This window comes from Alexandromys fortis, unplaced genomic scaffold, assembly GCF_014885135.2.
Source record: "Alexandromys fortis isolate MF-2015 unplaced genomic scaffold, M_Fortis_MF-2015_v1.1 scaffold_199, whole genome shotgun sequence".
In the NCBI taxonomy this organism is placed as follows: Eukaryota; Metazoa; Chordata; class Mammalia; order Rodentia; family Cricetidae; genus Alexandromys; species Alexandromys fortis.
The window spans coordinates 143,664-163,528 of NW_026068074.1; the positions used below are offsets into that span (position 1 = coordinate 143,664).

At 45.7% G+C, this 19,865-nt stretch overlaps 1 protein-coding gene and 1 pseudogene across 4 annotated transcripts in view; both read left to right on the forward strand.

The window, feature by feature from the left end:
- Arhgap44 (Rho GTPase activating protein 44) overlaps positions 1-19,865 on the forward strand; it is a 152,862-nt gene that overhangs the window by 99,163 nt on the left and 33,834 nt on the right. For all 4 annotated transcript variants that reach the window (XM_050121575.1, XM_050121577.1, XM_050121576.1 and 1 more), the window contains 5 exons: positions 497-573; positions 6,437-6,554; positions 14,549-14,617; positions 16,861-16,942; positions 17,332-17,459. In XM_050121575.1, the coding sequence (XP_049977532.1) occupies positions 497-573; positions 6,437-6,554; positions 14,549-14,617; positions 16,861-16,942; positions 17,332-17,459 (474 nt within the window). The remainder of the gene's footprint in view (positions 1-496; positions 574-6,436; positions 6,555-14,548; positions 14,618-16,860; positions 16,943-17,331; positions 17,460-19,865) is intronic.
- Positions 17,631-19,859, forward strand: LOC126488241 (adenylate kinase isoenzyme 6-like; annotated as a pseudogene).

The window sequence follows — 19,865 nt, forward strand, 5'->3', positions numbered from 1 at the left end:
TGTCCAGCGAAGAGAGAACAGGTGCAGATCGGGGAAGGAATTGAGCATTTTATCTGCTGCTGGTCCAGGGGACGAAGTTCTATGTAAACAAGATAAGTTTGTTCAAGAAATGCAGTGGGCAGTGGAGAGGTGGGGGTGGGGTGGGGGTGACTGCACTGTATTGCATCCTTGAAATTCGAGTGACAGTGAACCTCAAGTGGATTTTCACACACACACACACACACACACACACGATCTGGGGAGGGAGGAGGAAGGCAGCAGGATCTGGGGAGGGAGCTTGACATCAAGGCATACACACAAAGCATGATTCCTATTTGATGACTAGACCCAAGACAAAGGGGAGACTGATTTGCTCTGAAAACAAGGACCAGAAGACCTGTAGCAAACTTTCAGGTGACTGCCAGTAGTAATTCTTAAGTATTCTTTGAGAGCCTCACTTTCAAGTCTTAATCTCGACCTTGGGCTTGACTATGTCTCTCCTCTTATGGAACCACAGGTGGAAATCCCAAATATTCAAAAGCAAAGGAAACATTTAGCAAAGCTGGTGCTGGACATGGATTCTTCACGGACCAGGTAGAGTTTCTTTATCTCTTTCACAGCTTCTTTGGTGGGACCATTGATATTTGGGGGAAGGGGGGTCTCCTCATTCATCTCTTTCTTTCTTCCTTCACACCTCCCTCCCTCCCTCCCTCCCTCCCTCCTTCCCTCCCTCCCTCCCTTCCTTCCTTCCTTCCTTCCTTCCTTCATTCCCTTCCTCCCTCCCTTCCTTCCCTTTTTCCTTCCTTCTTTCCTTCCTTCCTTTTTTTCTTTCTTTCACTTTTGGTTTTTCAAGACAGGGTTTCCCAGTGTAGCCCTGACTGTCCTGGAACACACTCTGCAGACCAGGCTGGCCTCAAACTCAGAGCTCTGCCTGCCTCTGCCTCCTGAGTGCAGTGATTAAAGATGTGTGCCACTACCTCCCAGCCTTCATTAAGTTTTTTAAATACCCTGCGTAGCAGGCACTGGAGGTAACAGCAATGACCAGAAACGGGTTCCCTGCCTTGACCTTGAAGGCAGACCCTGGGCAAGAGGATAGTTTTAGGCAGTCACATATTTAAGAAAAATCACACTGGATAATTTTAGAAAAGAACGAGGGCGGAAGAGGCGTCAACATTAGATGGGAAAACGGAAGAGTTGCTTTTTTGCATAGGTGTTATTTTGTCTGAGCTCAAACAACAAGGCAAAGATGTGGGACAAACTGTCTACATAGAAAGAGACAGTGCATAGACCCTCGGTGCTGTATTCGAGGTACAGGAAGAATGAGCATGATTTGGAGGAGAGTGGGCATGCAAACCAAGAGGCAAGACAGAGCTATGTCATATGTGCAACACAGAGAGCATGTCTAACTCTGGACATGACATGTGTCAGCTCCTGAAATGGCTCGTGTAGAAGCTTCCTGTTGTAGCCCTTCTGCAAAGGTCCTATCAACCTGATCCCCACCTGCCACTCTGAGACTACAAACTTCCTGTTTCAGCATGCCAGAAGCCCTGATGTGGACTGTGGCCATTATATATGAATGTAGTACTTATTTGCCTTTAATCCTTACAGTGCTCCGTGTTTGTGCATACACATGTGTATGTGTGCACACACAATTGTAAGTTAAAAGAATAAGAGTTCACCCACACTCATGTGGAAAGAACTGTTTCTACCTTAAGTCCTTTGTACTTCAGTCCTAATCACCTCATTTCATTTCCTTTCATGAAATAAACAAAACCAGGAAGCTCTAGGGCAGAGAGATTGAGGATTAGGAGTCAGGAAACAAGATCCAGCTCTGTTCTTTTGTAGACCTTTTAGTGGCCTTGACTGAACCACTTCCTAGAATGTATCTCCTTGCCTGTGCACAGGGAGTAAGCGCTATTGTCATCTGTAGAGGTATTATGAGCATCAAGTTGGTACCGTGTGCCCCTGTACTTCCCCAGTGCCTTTACCTGTCAACCCATGCTATAACATGTGATTACACCGGGGGTTCACCAGTCAGAACTCTAAAAGGTACGGGTATGAAGATAGCAACAGGTTAAATCAGTGGAGAAGTTTCTCTAGTTGGTGTATCCCAAGCCTCAGTCCCCACCCCCCTAAATAACTTTTTCACAATACATTTTAGAAAGAAATTTTACATCATGGCTCTAAGTTGGAAGCCAATGCCCTTTGCTACAAATAATAAGGCGAGCTTAAAATTAAGTGTCTGGAAGCAAATTCAGTGTCTTCTAGGGAGGCCGTGGTGGTTTGTGTAAGCTGTCTCCCAGAGTCGGGTATCTTAATACTCAGTCTTCAGTTGATGGCACTGTGTAGGGAGGCAATGGAACCTTGGGGAGATGGCGTCTTGCTGGAAAGGTGAACATCACTGAGGGTGGGCTTAGGGTTTACAGCCTCTCTCCACTTGAGGTCTGCTTTCTCTTTTTCCCGCATCAGGCTGCAGATGTAGTCTCTCAGCTTCCTGCCCAGTGCCACGCCTCCCCTGTCATGATGGCATCTCCCTCAGGAGCTGTAAGCCAGAATAAATGCTTTCTTCCGCACGTCACTTTTGATAACGACATTTTATCACAAAACGAATTAATACAAAGGGGCATTGATAGAATCCAGGTTGAACCCTACAGCCCTACTGTGCCCTCAGGAAAGAGAGACATTGTCACAGTGCCTCTGTACTACATAAAATGGCATCCCATGGCCCCGGTATTCAGGTGTCCCTTTAGGATCATAGAAGCTGATTGGAGTAGTGCTGACTGCTCTTTGTTGTGATGAGTTGGACACTGTGCCTCTAGGCCTGGGCCTTCACCGTGAGGTCTTTTCTGCTTCTCTAAGGAAATGGCAGATTTCCTGCAGGGTTTCTAGCGGATGGAAGGGAAGGTTAGCGTGGAAGCATATCCCTGTCATCTTGCATATTTTTGTTTGGTCCTTTTGTGAGAAGGGGAGTAACCACTGAGTAGCGGCCATGGCTGGCTTTGTTGAGTGATAGTAAGCATTGTGTACATTCTGAAAGCCCAAGGGAGTGTATGCAGGGCCTGTCAGCTGTGATGAGCACCCTTTTCGCACCTCAGCCTATCTGGTCTGTATTTGGATCTGCTAGGGAAAGCTGCAACTCCCCCTTTCCGGTTTCTGTGCTTTCAGAGTTCAACTTGGACCCTGTGTTAGCCGTTTGCTAATGCGCTGAAAGGGGACACTTGGCAGAAAGATGCTAAGTGAGGGAAAGATCTGTTTGGGCTCACAGTTTAGGGAATGCAGTCCATCATGGTGGGGATGGTGGGGTTTGGACAGTTGGCCGCTCAGGGATTAGCAGTTAGAGGTGACTGGGCACGTCACATGCTATTCAGGAAACAGAGCTTGGCTAGAAGGAAGGCCAGACTGTAAGTTTTTATCCCTGCCTTGGCAGTCACATTTCTGCCAGCCTGGCCCCATGTCCAGAGGGTTCCACCACCTCCCCCAGACAGTGCCATGTGCTGGAGACCAATTGTACAAACAGTTTTTCCTTCAAACCACAGCAAACAAACCCTTGCAACCTTTGTATGTTAGACAAAAACAAAGCAAAACAAAACAAAAAGGACCCTTTTAGATCATCCTTATGTAAGTGCAGTCCTCGTCACCTTGGTGGCTTTCTGTCACCTACTTTGTGTTGCGAGAGAGGGTTGCTTGGCAGCTATTGTAGGCAGCTCAGATCCCTCACCATCTCAGCTGGCTTCCCTTCATGATTTTGCTTTAGTAACTTAGAGAGAGCTGACCCAAGCCCTCAAGTTACCAACTTTCTTGTCATTTCAGGTGAAGGTCTTTAGGGTGGAAGTAACATCCACAGCGACAGTTCTTGCTTTTGAGCCCCTGATTCTGAATGGTTGCATCCAGGCAGGCCTTATCTGCTATGTTGGACTTGACCGAAAGCCACATCAAGCAGCCAGCCAACCCATGCTTCTTGCCATTTCCCTTAAAGCTGCACACTTAGTCAGTGAGGAGCAGCTGTTGGGATACAGCCGTTAAGTTCACACTGAATTCCAAAGTGATGTTGAATAGCGGGAATCGCAAGCTACTCTCCTGGGGCAGCTGGTTCTCCATGTTCCTACCACCCCCATGCTATTTCTTCCTTCAGCTGCACTTGTGAGGTCCTTATGCTGGCGATGACCTGCGTCCAGCTGCCCAGGCTTTCTTCAGTCCTGTCTGCTTCCCCGTGAACTGTACTGGTCCGCAGTGCTGCCGTAGCAGCCCCCTCCAAAGTCCCTCTGTTCTGTCCTCACTCAACGTGTCCTGATCAATACTTCCATGACAGGATCTCTGAATCTTAGCACAATTTCTAGTGAATCTGTCAGAGCTGTCTTATTTAGTCAGTGTTTAATGAGGGTTGAATCGAGCGCATGCATTTGTCACCGTTTAAGTTTCTCTGCCCTGTCTGCTTCAAGTCAATGAGATAGATCTAAATATGCAGAGAGTGATGTGAGCATTGAGCCCTGACCTGCAGCCCTCTGCTAGAGCAGGAAAGCCTGCTGGGCTGCAGAGCCATCTCTCCAGCCTCCTCCACCCCCCACTTCCAGCATCTATTAGTTCCTTCTCTAGGTGGCCTGGACAGATTGGTCGCTGTATCTTCATCTTTATAATCAACATGGAAGTGTACTTGCTGTCTCATCTAAATTACAGCCACGCTGGGGAATAATTTGTATGTCCCAAATCCCTCATTGCTTTCATGTTTAACTTAAATAGCTGACTCTGGACAGTTCCAATCGATTCAGGAATGGATCATTTGTGTAAAGCATGTCTCTAAAGGAAAAAGCACTCAGGGGTTCCTGCTCAACCCTTTTTACTGTCCTGGCTTAGAAAAAATTGCTAAAATGACCACTTTTCAAATTTCTCTAAGTTCTTATCTTAGAATCAGAATGGTTCCCAGGGCATGTGTCTTCCTGGTAGCCTCTAACCCGCACAGGTCTGAGAACCTTTGTAGATTAGTTTCGTATGTTGCAATCTAAAAGGCTGGGAACCCTTCACTTTGCTACTCTCTGAGATTAAATGCCCGCTTGGATCCTATACCCCATGTTTTTCCTTACGTTTTTTTCCTGCAGATAACAAGAGAAAGAAAAACCCAGCAGAACTACCAGCTCGCTAGATGCTGATTAGATTCTTTCTCAGGACCTGGGAAGATGTTATACCCCCAATTGGCCAGCTGCAGACATGGTCTAGGTGTTAGGGGAAGGCCCCTGTTTAGTTTGTACTTACATTGTTTTCAAAAGAAACTGTTTCTTGTCACACAGTTCATCAGGGGAGCTCCCAGGAAGAGTTCTCAATTCTCCTGTCAGTTGAAACACCTGGCAACCCCAGACCACATTCCTGCCTGAGCTCTGTCAGTCCATCTTAGCAAGGAGGCCCCCACTCACTTCCTCAATCCTTCGGCTTTCTGATTTCCCCAGACTGAAGTCAGGGCCATTTGTCATCCCGACTGCCCTGCTGTGCTGCTCACAGGCTAGAAATAGCTCCGTCTCTGGAAGATAAAAGATCCAGTGGACAAGTTAAGAAAATGGACTGCTCTGGCTCTTCCTCCTACCTGCTGGTCCCTGTGAGCCAGCGAGATCTCAGACATGGCAGCAGAGAAACCCTGCCGAGCCCTTTCTTCTTGTAGGCCATTCTGATCCTTCTAGAAGGAAGTGTTCGCACTTCTCCCTCGATGTCATCTGAGTGTTTTCCTCAAGAGTTTTCTTCCACAAAAGAGTTTTTATGGAAATACAGATGAGGTAACTAAAGGTCAGTAGGATGCTATTCCATACTTAGCAGTGCAGATTCTTGCTTTCAGATTGGCTTTTAATCCTGTCAGTGTTGCCTTTTCACCTCACATTCATTACTGGCTTCAGCTAAGTAGGCGTGTTTCCAAGCCCAGAAGCCCGTGAGCAACTTCACCCAATGACGGGGCCATACTGAGAGGCACTATTGGTTATTTCAAAGTATGGAATGCATTGCTATTAACAATCATGAGCCTGATTAAGATTCAGAAATGTCTTAGCAAAAAAAATGAGGTGATGGGTATGTTAATTAGTTTGATTTAAATCACACTACACCATGTATGTATATTAGCAGGTCCCACTGCACTCCATAAATGTCAACCGCTGTAATTTGTCTGTGAATAGGGGACAGCAGTGGTGACTGTCGTTTGACTTTAGTGTGTAGAAGGTCATAGAGGACACAGTGGCAAACTGTAGGAGGTTGGTCCTGTGGGTACGGTCACCTGACCCTCAGTTTCACTCATCAGTTCCGCTGTGGAAAGGTGAGTCCCTCACTTGGTATAGCACAGGTATCTCCTGGTCACACCTCCTTCCTTGCAACAGTGTGTTCCCTGGCTAACAACTTGAGGCCAGGTATTTTCTGGGCACTCTGCCATATCCCCAGGGCTCCACCTGTCTCACACACACCCTCTTTCTCTCTTGTTTTCCATCAGGTGGCAGCAGACTTCCAAGTCTTCAGGGCTTTCCAGCAGCCTTCAGCCCGCGGGTGCCAAAGCCGATGCCCTCAGGGAGGAGATGGAGGAGGCTGCCAACAGAGTGGAGATTTGCCGGGTATCTGTTCCCCTGTTCTTCTCTTCCGGGACAGGCTGTGGAGTCTTTGGGGGATTGTCTGTGTTGTTCAGTGGGGTTTTCTTAAAGCCTGCTGGTGATGTTCCAGTAAATCAGAATGTCCCTGGGTTGTCTACTTACATCTCTAGAGTCCATGATGAGTTCGCAGACTCAGGACTGTGAGGGTGACCAGGACAGTAAGTCACTGGGGACCTGGCACTGTAAGCAAAGAGGACATGGCCTTCATATTTGTGGGGAGCTTCAGGGCAATTGCATTCCAAAGAATACATTGTAGGTCCCTAGGATAGCTAGGAATTTAGACTGAGCCACAACTTCTGTGGCAGTAAAATGTTTGTCCTTGTTTGCTTTTCAATACTACCTGAGTATGAGTGTTGGGAGACGCTTTAAATGTTAGCAGTGGAGACCATCAGAGAAGACAGATTTCTTTTTTTAAGAGAGAGAGAGAAGTCCCGAGTTCTAAGATCTGGGATCCTATATTTGTGGGATGGTGTCACTCATTGCACATACTATCATTCTTATCTATTATCCCCCCCCACATACTGTGTAAGACCTAATGAGTCATACACCATTCATAGTGCTGAGATATATATTTACATCTCTTTCCATGCCTTTGTGTCAGTTGGGGTCCCTAAGAAAGCTAAACCTATGTAAACTATCTTTTTTGTTTGTTTGTTTGTTTATTTCGAGACAGGGTTTCTCTGTAGCTTTGGTGCCTGTCCCGGAACTAGCTCTTGTAGACCAGGCTGGCCTCGAACTCACAGAGATCCGCCTGCCTCTGCCTCCCGAGTGCTGGGATTAAAGGCATGCGCCACCATCGCCCGGCTTAATGTAAACTATCTTTTGACCCAAATATTAGAAACCTCGCTTCTTCTACATAAGGTGTGTGTGTGTGTGTGTGTGTGTGTGTGTGTGTGTGTGTGTGTGTGTATACACTGGGTATTGGACTCAGGACTTCATCATGCTAGGCAAACAGTCTGCTTCTGAGCTGCATCCTCAACCCATCCCATGGGTTTTTAAAAGCCCCAGTTTTTAAAACGCTACGCTTCACTTATAGGTTTTCTGTTCTTGGCAGCTTTTGTGACTTGTGCATTGACTTTTATAGCCCGCACTGTGCAGGTGGCTTTGAGCTTGCGTCCACATGACATTCAGAATTTCCCTCTCGGGTAGGAAACAATGAAGGACTTTTAAAGAATCCTCTGTCTCTCAGGCTGCCATCCTGTGGAACCAAGCAGAGAATACAAATGTTTCAGATCCCAGATTCATTGTGATAGAGGCAGACTGGCTGTTTGTGCTTCTGGGTCTATGACAGATCCCTAGCTAGTGTGGCTGGTGTGCCACTTCTGAGGTGTCGTTCTCTTTGCTGCTGATTTGGTCATGATCTACACATGTCTATTATACATCCATTTAGTCAGTTCAGAATCTTTGGGGGGTTATATTTTCTAGGACTTTTAGCGAATGCTACAAAGACAGGTTAAAAAATTTAGAAACTCCCTCCCATAAGTCAATGTCATACACATAATTAATCTAAGTTTAGTGTATATTATATGTTTTCAATTCATGATAATGGTTCATTTTTCTAATATTTTTCTTTTATTTTTGAGACTATAATTATATTGTTTATCCCTTTTCTTTTCTTCCTCCAATCCCTCCCATATACACCTCCTTGCTCTCTTTCAAATTCATGGCTACCTTTTTTTTTTTTTTTTTAGTTGTTACCAGTGTGGCCAGGAAAGCACAGGGACAAGATATTCATCATTTTAAGTTTTTTTAAGTTTAAATAGATTGGTTTTCTGTATTAAAAAAAAACATTAGAGACTCCCCCCCCCCGTCCCCCAAAGACACCAGACTCCACAGATCAGGCCCTTTATAGGAAACATTGCGGTATTTTCCCATGTACCTCATCTCACCCCATTTCTTGCTGTACCTGATGCAGAGTGTGTGCTGTACTTATAGGTGGGATGCTGCACTGTCAGGCACTACTAGAAGTGAAAGGCCTGAAGCATGCCCAGTAGGGTACAGTTTTTCCCTAATACTTGAGATTGATGTTCGTCTGAATCTGAGGGTGCAGGATCCATGGTGGGGAAGGCCCGCTGGACCAAAGGTTAGAGCACTTGGAAAGATTTACTGGCAATTGCAATGAAGTGAATATGACATATCTTGGTGCCTCGAATAAAATTCAACAAATAAGGATGTCATGTTCCAGTAGATAAAAGAGGAGGTAATGGGCAGCGGAGAGCTCAGTTGGTGAGGTACCTGCTGTGCCATCACAGGAGCAGAATTTAGATATACAGGATGCAAACGGCGGGTTAGGCCTCGCAGTGTATGCTCATCTTCAGGGTAGAACACAGAGGAAGACCCCTGAAGCTCGCTGGCCAGCCAGCCTAGCCAAATCGTTTCCGTAAGAAATCACGGTCTCAACAGAAAATAAGGCAGCTGTCGAGAAAAAACCCTGACTGTGGGCCTACGTATTTATGTGCACACATATACATTCTGCGCATCACAGGTACACACACACGGAGGGGTAAAATTCCCTCATAAGATGAAAAGGATGCAGAGTGAGACTGCAGAAATTTGAAGAAACAACTCCAGCGTTCCCAGTCAACAACAGAATTCTTAGTCAACAACAGAATCTGCCTTGCGGGAAACTGAGTCATTGCTACAACTTAAAATTTCCTTACAGAATGTTAGAGAAATACCCCCAGAGGAATAAGTCTGGAGAAATTCTTATACATGTTGAAGATGAACAGGGGAAAAGCTGTGTTTAAATAGTGGAAGAGTCTGGAAAACAAAAGTCAGGATGCTAAGAAAGATAAAATTGGCCCATGCCAAATAAATATCTCTGTCTCAGATCTGTTGAAAATTAAAAGCTTTGTCTTTTTTAAGCCTTTGAAATGAGTTTTTAAAGCAGAAAACACTTTAATTCTAGCTTGAGAGGACCTGCAGTGTCACAGCAAAATGAAACGGAATATGAAAATAATTCCCACGCCCCCACATATAACCATCCCCACTGTCAGCCAGCTGCAAGACAGCGGTGGGGTCTGCTCACTCAGCCTGCACCAGTTTATGACGGGGCTTACTCCTGGGCAGCACTTGGAGTGGGTTTGGATAAATGCTTGTGTTCTGACTAATCTATTCAAATCCTTTACCCATTTTACATTCCTAATTAAAAATAACTAACCTCAGCACTTGATTTAAGAGGGAAATATCTAATTTTAAGTAATTTATCTGTAGTTAATGATAATTTCGCCTACATTTAATAGCTGTGTACAAATGGTTATAAAGCTATCCTTGTTTTTTATAATGATAATGGGGAAACCTTAGAATCCTGCGATTGAACACGGATTTTGATGTGGCTGTTCTGTTGAAGTAGTGTGGGTAAAATAAATTGAGGAACATAAATGTGAGCCAAAGAAAGCACGTGTTTTCATAGGACTGGTATTTCTCCATCTGTCCTCATCTGATATTAATCAAAACATAGTGCTGGCCCTTTCGTTTTTAGGAGGCAGAGATATGACTGTGCACATTCAGTGCTCACTCCCTAGGCAGTGAAGAGTGAAAGTAAAGAGAAGACTCTTCTGTGAGGCCAGGGTGTGGTGGGGCACTCAGCGCTTTGGGATGGAAACTGTATCCCTGCTCTGTGGGTGCTGTGCTCCGAGCTCAGGTGGCCGGCTGTTTCTAGTAGGCACACGGTCTCCTGCTAGAGGAGAACAATTGCAGCTCCCTCCTGTTTCCGCCTGTGCGGTGTCTGATTCCTTGTTTGGCTGCCTGACAAACGGGGGTATAACCTGCTTCACTGGTAAGTCCTGTGCATCACAGAGACTCTCTTAGACACCTCACACTCAATTCTTCTCAGCTGCCGCTTCCCAAAGGAGGCAAAAAGCCTACAAGCAGCACAGAACCAGCTCAAAAGGCTTCAGGGTTTGATTGGCTTATTAATTATAAATGTGTTCTTCAATCCACCCCCCCTCCCCGAGCGTTTGGGCCTGGATTCTGCCTGATACCAGTTTCTCATTTAATTCCACTGTGGTCTTCTCATGTATTGGCCAAGTATGTCTGATGACCCAGAAAGTGGTCCCTCTGGGTCTAGACTGCATGAGCATCTATCTGAAAATGGAGTGCATTTGCTGGAGTTGAGAGTGTGGCCAGCCTGTGCCACCTGCTGCTGTAGTTTCTATTGTGACAGTGTTTCCCTTTGGAGCTCTGTAAGCTATTGAGGAACATATTTTGATATTCTGTATTTATACTAAAGATTATTATATCTTATGGAGTGTTGACTCCTCCCTAATGGAGTTCCTGCCTACCCCTCCCAGCACCCCAATAGCTTCTGTTACTCTAAAGTCGGCTTTATCTAAAGGTTAGGGTTAGCAACCCTCACTTTCTTTTGATTAGTCTTGGCACGGCGTGCCGTTTTACATCCGTTTTCTTCCGTGGGAGAGGAGAGTGAGACAAGATCTCATCTCGTATTGCACAGTAGCCTCAACATCTTTCCTTTCTTCAACCATCCAAGCGCTAGGATTGTATGCAAGCGGCCCCATGATTGGCTCTTCCATTTATGGTCAATCTATATGTGCTTTTCTGAAGAGGGTTTCTTCTGGGTTTGAAAACCAGTAGGCTCGGTGACTGAGAGTATTTGTCACTCTTGCAGGTGAACCAGGTTTGACTCCTAGCACCCCATGGCAGCTCACAACCATCTGAAGCTCCAGTTCTGGGGGTCAAATGCCCTCTTCTCATCTCCTGAGGCACCACACATGCACGTGCATGCATGGCAGCCCAAACACTCTTACATAGAAAATAAAAATAAATCTATATAAAAAGTAAAAGAGGCTTTTCATAGCCAAGATACAGTTGATCAGGCTTTGTTTTTTGATACTGTTCTGACTGTTTCTGTCCTTCAGCTGACAGATTTAGAGCATTGCTGTTCAGAGTGGTTATTGATAGCACACTTCATGCATACCGCGTGTTTCTGATTTCTATCTGTTGCTCTTGTTCCTGTGTTTCTCTCCCATCATTCTTTCATTTGAAGTGTTTGTTTGTTTTTGGAGACAGGGTTTTGCTGTAGCTTTGGAGCCTGTCCTGGAACTAACTCTTGTAGACTAGGATGATGTCAAACTCATAGAGATCCTCCTGCCTCTGCCTCCTGAGTACTAGGATTAAAGGCATGAGCCATCACTGTCTGGCATCATTTTAGTTTTAATTGAATATTTTATCTGATTTTGATTCTCTGCTTTAAAATAACAATTAGTAGTTTATGTGAACGGTCACCCATGAGAACACTTAATAAGCAAAAAGTTTATATTTTACTTTGAATATCAGTTAATTTTCTCACTGCTGTGATAACATTCATGACAGAAGCAACTTTAGGAAAGGAGAGTTTCCTTTGGTGAACAGCTGGAGGGCCCAGTGGTTCCTGGAGGGCCAGGCACTGTGGCAGGAGCATGAGGCAACTGGCCACACTGCAGATCTGATACAAAGAGAGATGAAATTCTCTTGGCTTTTCCCCCTTTTATTTAGTTAAGAACACTGGCCCATGGGATGGTGTCACATTCAGAGTCCATCTTCCCTGTTCAGTTAAGCCTCCCTGGACATGCCCTCGTAGAGATGTGTCTCCCGGGCATTCAAAATCGCACGAGGCTGACATTCTAAATGGAATGCAGGTACACCGACATTCAGTTATTTGTTCTGCAGGGCTTCCTGCTGGGGGCTCTGGCCTTTTTCACATTCTATTTCTGTAGAATCGTCTCTAATATTCGTTTCTTCCCTGGCGTGTCTGGGGGCAGCACAGTCCTTCAGTCTTTGAGTCTGGCCAAGTCTTTGTTTCTCCTTTAACCTTTGAAGAATAACTTTTTAGAGTAGGGGATTCTGAGTTGGCATTTTAATGTTTTTCTCCTAACGTTTTAAATAGTCTATGTTCATGTATTAGTTTGCATGTGTTCTTCTTAGCTAAATTTAGCTGTAATTCTTTTCCCCTCTCTCACTTTTCCCCAAGGTTTTGTTTTTATGTTTTATCTGCTGAAATTTAAACATTATGTGTCCATGTATGGTTTTCATGTGTATTTAATTGTTCAACATGGTGTTCTCTGCCTTTCCTGGATCTATGGATTGGCATTTGATAATTTGGGAAAAATTGTTTGGTAGTTTGGGGAAATCTCAGCAATTGTTTTAAATCTTTTATACTGTTCTTTCATTTTCTCTTAGTATTTATGGAGTGAGTATTCTGAATAGAAATCCTTAGGACTCAATGGTTTGGTTGGTTGGTTGGTTGGTTGGTTGGTTGGTTGGTTTGGTTTGGTTTGGTTTTTCAGGACAGGGTTTCTCTGAATATCTTTTGCTGTCCTGGAACTCAGTTTGTAGATCAGGCTGGAAATGAACTCACAGAGATTGACCTGCCTCTGCCTCTTGAGTGCTGGGATTAAAGACATGCACCACCATGCCTGGCTACTACTCAGTGGCTTTTTTTACCAGATACTGAAGTATTTCTGTATACCTAAGTCTAAAATACATTTGTGTTTTATATGCACCTTGTACAAAAAACATGAAGGGAATTAAAAATTTTAATTTATTGATAATTTCATACATGTAGGTAATATATTTTACCCTCTCATTAAATTCTTTTATACACACTCACACTTGCTGAACCCTGAAGGGAGAATTTAAAAATAATCTGTTTATTTTTTCTTGTGTATATGTAGGGTGTGTGTGTGCGTGCACATATGTGTGTGTGCATGCATACATGAGTGTACCGTATACATATTTATGTGTGCATATATGTGGAAGCCAGAGGCTGAAGTCAGATGTCTCCCTTGATCACTCTCCACCTTATATACTGAGGCACCATCTATCACTTGAGCCAGAGCTCACAAACTCATCTTGTATAGCTAGCAGGCTTGTTCTAGGGATCCTTTGTCTCCTCCTCATCCAGAACACTGGGGTTCCAGTCAGGCCTTGGCCCACCTGGCATCTACATGTGCACTAATCTGACATCCAGAACTCTTCCTGAAACGTGGGGCTCTCTGCCTCTGTTTGTTCGGGATCCATGTTGACTTTGCAGATTACTGCTCTGTCTGACCCACTCCAGTGTGCAGGCTCTTCTCAGGAAGTGCCTCCTCCAGGGGCCATAGCCTCCGGATACGACATGGCTTCCACACACAAGGACAGAGTGACAGCTTCAAGATGCTGTTAGCGGCAGTGTATGCTGCTCAAAAAACATTTGCTGTGCATGCTGTGGCGGTCTCTCTGGAACTGAAACCCATTCTTCTCAGAATAAAATGCTCCAGATTCCAGGGCAGCATTCGGCCATTGCCACTGCAGCCCATGGAAAGCCTAATGCTTAAGTATTTTTAACTCTATTAAAGTTGTGTGCAACTTTAATAGATGAGGTCAGAATTTTCCAGGTTTTAAACCAGCAATCCTTTCCGGCTGTGCACCTTGTTTACATAGGCTTTCTGAAAACCACTGCGTTTCTGTCGCTTTCCCATGTGCTCATGGTCATCCAGTTAGTTTGAGGGTGAAGGTGAATGGGCGCATGAAATGACCCAAGGGAAGAAACGGCAAAGGGAGGCAAGCCAGTGTGTGCTTAGGACTGCTTCAGGTGGAGGGGTGAGCTGTGGAGGGGTGAGCTGTGGAGGGGTGAGCTGTGGAGGGGTGAGCTGTGGAGGGATGCACTGTGGAGGGGCGAGCTGTGGTGTAGAGAACCCATTTGCACATCACTGTAGCACCAGCTTGGATTTGCTAGCCCGTAAGTTGAAGCTCTGGGTAAACTACCATCATGGTGGACTCTCAAAGTCACTGATTTCTAGAGCCAGGGTTGGAAGGCTGGAAGCCCCATAGGACAAGTGTGTGATGTCACATTATTGAATGATCAGGTACAGCAGAGTTTAAGCCCTTTCTTCCCATGCTGTCTGTGACCACTGTTAGCCACCCTCTCCCATTCTTCTTTTTCTATTTTTAACCTTGCTTGTATATTTTACCTTGCACAGGACCAGCTCTCTGCTGACATGTACAGTTTTGTGGCCAAAGAAATTGACTATGCAAACTACTTCCAAACGGTAAGGGGCCGCAAAGGCAGACGGTAATTTTCCACAAAGGCAGGATCACAGGAAGTCTGTACGTGTCCTGGGGTGGACAGCGAAGGAAGGTGGGCATAAAAACCAGGGCCTTCTGATTACATGACAGTATTGTGGGAAGAGGTGAAGGGGTGGGGGACAATGCTTTGCTGCTTCAGTCTCTAGGGGATTCTGTCCTCCACCTGGGGATTCATTTCAAAACCTAAGCTTAAAACAGAACCTCGTCTCTGAGGAGTATCACCGCTTAGTGAGCCCCTACCAGGGCTTCTCAGCCAAGGGTGGCTTTCCCCCTTTCCTGGAGGACCCTGGAAGTCTGCAGATGCCTCTGGTTGTCCCAGCTCAGGAAGGCTGTGGCACTGTGTCTGTGTTAGAGACAGGAAAATGCTAACCCTCTTCAGGTGCACAGGCTGCTCCCTAAAGCCGAGTGGCCCAACCCAGGAAGTCAGAGGACCCATGCTGGGAAACCGAGATTAGTGACAACAAAGGATTTGAGAAGAATAGGAAACTATCCAATGCCTTACAAAGGCATATTTGTTTCTGTTGAAGATTTTTGCCAAGTTCTAGGCAGATAGGTAGAATAGCAGCAGTTGGTGACCTGGTGGCTGCCTCCTCTCAGTGAAAACAGATTTAAAGTCCAGAGACAGGATCCCAGTTAACTAACTTCAATCAGCCAATCAGGATAAGTTTGGATGCTGGCTCCTTGCCAGAGTAAACATAAGGCTAAATAAAGAAGATCATCGACAGGTAAATAATACGACATGAAAACAGTTGAGTGTACCTGTTCCAAATGTTGAAAATAAGGCTAAAACCTATGAACTTTTATATCATGGCCAAGGCAATGATGGGATAAAAATCGAAATGAGTCAGAGGGAAAGAGCAGGCAAGCAGACAGATGTGAGGAGTTTAAACGGCTCAGTGGTGTACAGTGGGGGAGCAGCTGGGGGCTGTGGCACTTCCCCCATGTGATTAGGGGTACAGACTTTTGCAGCCCCCACCACAACACACGTACCTACAAAAGATCTGGTTATATCACTTCCAATATGGAACATCTGATTCAAAGCATAGCTGAGAAGTTGTATCGATGAATTTTCTGTTGCTGCAGCCAAACACCATGTCCCCAAACAGCGCTTAGAAGGAAGGGTTTGTTTGGGACATAAGGTACCGGACAGACCAGGCAGGCAGGCAGGCATGGAGGCCCAAGAAGGAAGCTGCGAGTTCACATCCTCACACACAAACAGGAAGCAGAGACAGCAAGCTGGAAGTAGGCAAGGCTTTTTACTCTCCAAACCTTCCCCCCAGGTGACATATTTTCTCCAGAAAGGCCCGCCACCTGAACCCCACTCCCTGAAAGAGCACCGCCATCGGGGACCAGGTGCTCACGTCCCAGAGACGATGGGGACCGTTTCTCATTTGAAAATAAAGCATAGTGGTTTATTTTCAAATGCCTTCCAGTGGTTTGACTTTAGGAAATTCTTAATCTGGAGCCACCGAAGCCAGTGAAATCACCGGCACCCAGGATTTGTCAGGCTGTGTCCCCGGCCGTCACGCACTGTTTTCTCAGGCCCGGGGTTCCCACACCAGTGCTCTATCATTGTTCACACTCTGTGCCAGACTTTTACTTACTTTTGGAAAGATGGAAAACCGGAAAATAAATGAAGTCACCATTGGCTCGTGAGCTTTCCTTGGCCCGAAGCAACGTTGCAGTCATCGCTTTAATGGCTAGGATGGCAAGGGGCACACCTTGAAGGAGTTTGTTCCTGAGATCCCGGGATGATAACCCAGGCATTTCACTTCCCAGTGTGTCTGAACAGGGTCAGCGGACTCACAGAAATCAGTACGCACACAGGATACACTAACTTGTGTGTATCCAGGGCAGATAAACCGTAGCATGGGTTTCCTGTTGCATTCACGACCGTTGCTTCTTTCATGGCTACCTTTAGCTTTCAGGATAAGCTGCCAGGTGACGTCAGGCGATCTAACGCAAGCTCTCTAAGCCAGGCTCCAGCTCAGGTAGATTCCTCCATTCCTTCCTGATGCTCCTGCCCCCCAAATTTCCACCTGGAGTGACCCCCTTGCCCTACTGGCTGAAGCACATTGTCAGTGGAGGAGCTGAGGGCAGTCTTACCTGTTCCCTCACAAGCGAGTGCCTTCATAGAGAAAGGATGCCACTGTAGAAGACTGTTAGCCTTTGGCAGAGGGTAAGGTTTGTTCTTGTGTTTTCTCAGCTGATAGAAGTGCAAGCTGAGTACCACAGGAAGTCTTTGACACTGCTGCAGGCTGTGTTGCCTCAGATCAAGGCACAGCAGGGTAAGTGCAAGCTTCCCTAAGAGCTGAGAGGGTGGGGAGCCTGCTTGCCTTGTGGGTGAAACCAGGTCCTCACCTGGGCTCTCTTGGGAACACTCATGTTTAGAAGAGCCAGTAGATCTCCCTGAGCTGGTGTTCACCAGCCACCTAAAGCTGAGCTCATCCCTCCATATCGCCCTCCAAAGGGGATGAGCTGGGTATATGTACTACGGACGCCAGTGGTGCCAGGTACAGCTCTCTCCATGCCTTTCCATTTTCCACTAAGCTGCAAAAAAAACGAACCCTCATCTGGGCCCTCTCTTTCTTGGGTACTCCGTGTAGAATCTGGGCAAGGGGCATGCGTGGCCTTGGGAAGCTGCTAACTGACGCCCTTCTTGCTCACCTCTCCCCAGAGGCCTGGGTGGAGAAGCCTTCCTTCGGGAAGCCCCTGGAGGAGCACCTCATGATCAGTGGCCGTGAGATTGCCTTCCCGATAGAGGCGTGTGTAACGATGCTGCTGGAGTGTGGGATGCAGGAAGAGGTAGGCACAAAGCAGCTACGCCCAGCCCCCAGTGGGCCTGTTCTTTCAAGAGGCAGGGTCCTCAAGTGCTTCTCTCCTGTAGCATCCCACACCCTTGATCCCCAATTCAAGGCATTCAGTGATACGGGCAATACCGTCTCTTCTGCAGAGACTAATACACACCACGTTCTCATGGGAACCCTCACTTTCACAGAGAGAACAGAGGACTATGGGAGGCTGACGTCTGCCCACAAGGACTGTATGACATAGTCTAGACATCCCTTCTTCATATTTAATGTAGTTTGGTGATTTGAGCAATCTGCTGCTGCTTTTGCTAGTATTAACCTTACTGTCTCCTTTCCTTCCTCCTCATCGTCTTCCTCCTCCTTTCCCACTTCTTCCTTTCCCTCTATCCTTCTCTCCCTCCTCCTCTTCCATCTAAATATCTTTCCCCTTCGCCTCCCCTCTCCTTTCTCCTCTCCCTCCTCCTGCTCCACCTCCTTTTTCTTGCTAAGTTTCTGATTTTCAGAGTAGCAATCTCACCCGTTTGCATCTAGTCCTTCTGAACGGATCCTCACAATTCAACTGATTGTGACATTAGGAGTTTTTTAGAAGCCTCATATAAGGAAGGGCTGTGAGGAATCGATGCTGATCATTGTTGGTCTTGCCTAGTCAGTCGTTTGTTTGGTTTCATCTACAGGCTATCTTAACATCTTTATCCCATCCTCCTTTAGTCTAATGGGCTCAGTATTTGTTACTAAGCAAAATATAAACATGGGATGGGGGGTTATAAATTTACTAGAAGAGATGAGTCTAGCATCTGTCCAATAAGGATGATTAGTGTAAGTCAGGCTGTCTTCTTTAATTGCGTGCAAAGCCGGGTAGGACAACTAAGGGCTGAGGAAGAGAGGGAAGGTAGCACTATGCATACCTATGTGGGCTGTTGTGTGTGTGTGTGTGTGTGTGTGTGTGTGTGTGTGTGTGTGCACCAAGCCTATTCTTCATAGTAGGTATTAAAAAATAAAATTTAAGAGGCACATGAACCAAGGTGCTGGCTGCTTATGAAGGAGGACTATTATCTTCCTTAGGGTTTCTATTGCTGCGATGAAACACCATGACTAAAAAGCAAGTTGGGGAGGAAAGGGTTTGTTTGGCTTTACACCTCAGCATTGTTGTTCATCACTGCAGGAAATCAGGACAGGAACTCAAATAGGGCAGAATCCCAGAACCAGGAACTGATACAGAGGCCATGGAGGAAAGAACTGCTTACTGGCTTGCTTCCACTGGCTTGCTCAGCCCATCTTCTTATAGAACCCAGGACTACCAGTCCAGGGATGTCACCACACATCATGGGCTGGGCCCTCCCCATTGATCCCTAAAGGAGAAAATGCCTTGTAGTTGGAGCTCATGGAGGCATGTCCTCAGCTTAGACTCCTCCCTCTCTGACGACTCTAGCTTGTGTCAAGTTGACACATAAAACCAGCTAGTACAACTAAGAAACTTCTGGAAATCCTGATCACTGCTATACCAGGGGCTAGAAAAACCACACTAGGCAACAAACTTGTGTCCAGGCCATGACTGAAGTAGGTAAATGTAGGTATTTAGCTTGAGAAGGACAGTTATATGATGGCTATGATGAAGAATATGGTAGCTCCATTTTGGATGAAGATAGAGTTGTTGATGAGTTAAGAGAAGCCAATGAAAGAAGGCAGCCTTACTGTTGATTACCGTGGCCGTGTTCCTTCCCTGAACACTGGTTTCCTATAGTGTCTGTGTTACGAACAGATGTAGTATATTGTGTAAAAGACATGAAGCAAGAGGTTATAATGAGAAGAAACTAAAAGATAACATTCAGTGGAAGATTTTCCAAGTTCCTTTTGAAGGACCCGTTGCATCTTACAAAGAAGAAATTGTGCATTAGCTATCCAGTAATGAACCAGAAAAGCTAGAGCATTATATCAGCCAAATCTCAAAATGGATTGAGCAATGGGTCAGACATCATAACTCTCAACTCACAGACAGGCCAACCGGACGTGGTAGTGCACACTTTTAATTCCAGATCTCAGGAGGCAGAGGCTAGTCTACATAGTGAGTTGTAGGCCAGACAGGGCTGCATAGTGAGACTCTGTCTCAAAGCGGGGGAGGGATGCACTGCCACAATACCGCCATCTCTGTTACCACTCAGTCCACTTCAGAGAAATTGCCCAGGGATCAGAAGAACAAAGTTAGTTTGCAGTTCTAGCTGCTGCCTGGATTTTGTTCTCCATGAGAACATTTAAACAAGCTCAGATATGACTATAAAATATTAAAGATTAAGACTGAAAATTGTCATCAATCTGATCAATGGGAACATATCTTTTAAATTTAATCACCAAAATGTAAGTGATCCCTTAAAAATGGAAAACTAAACATAAAACTTTTAAACTT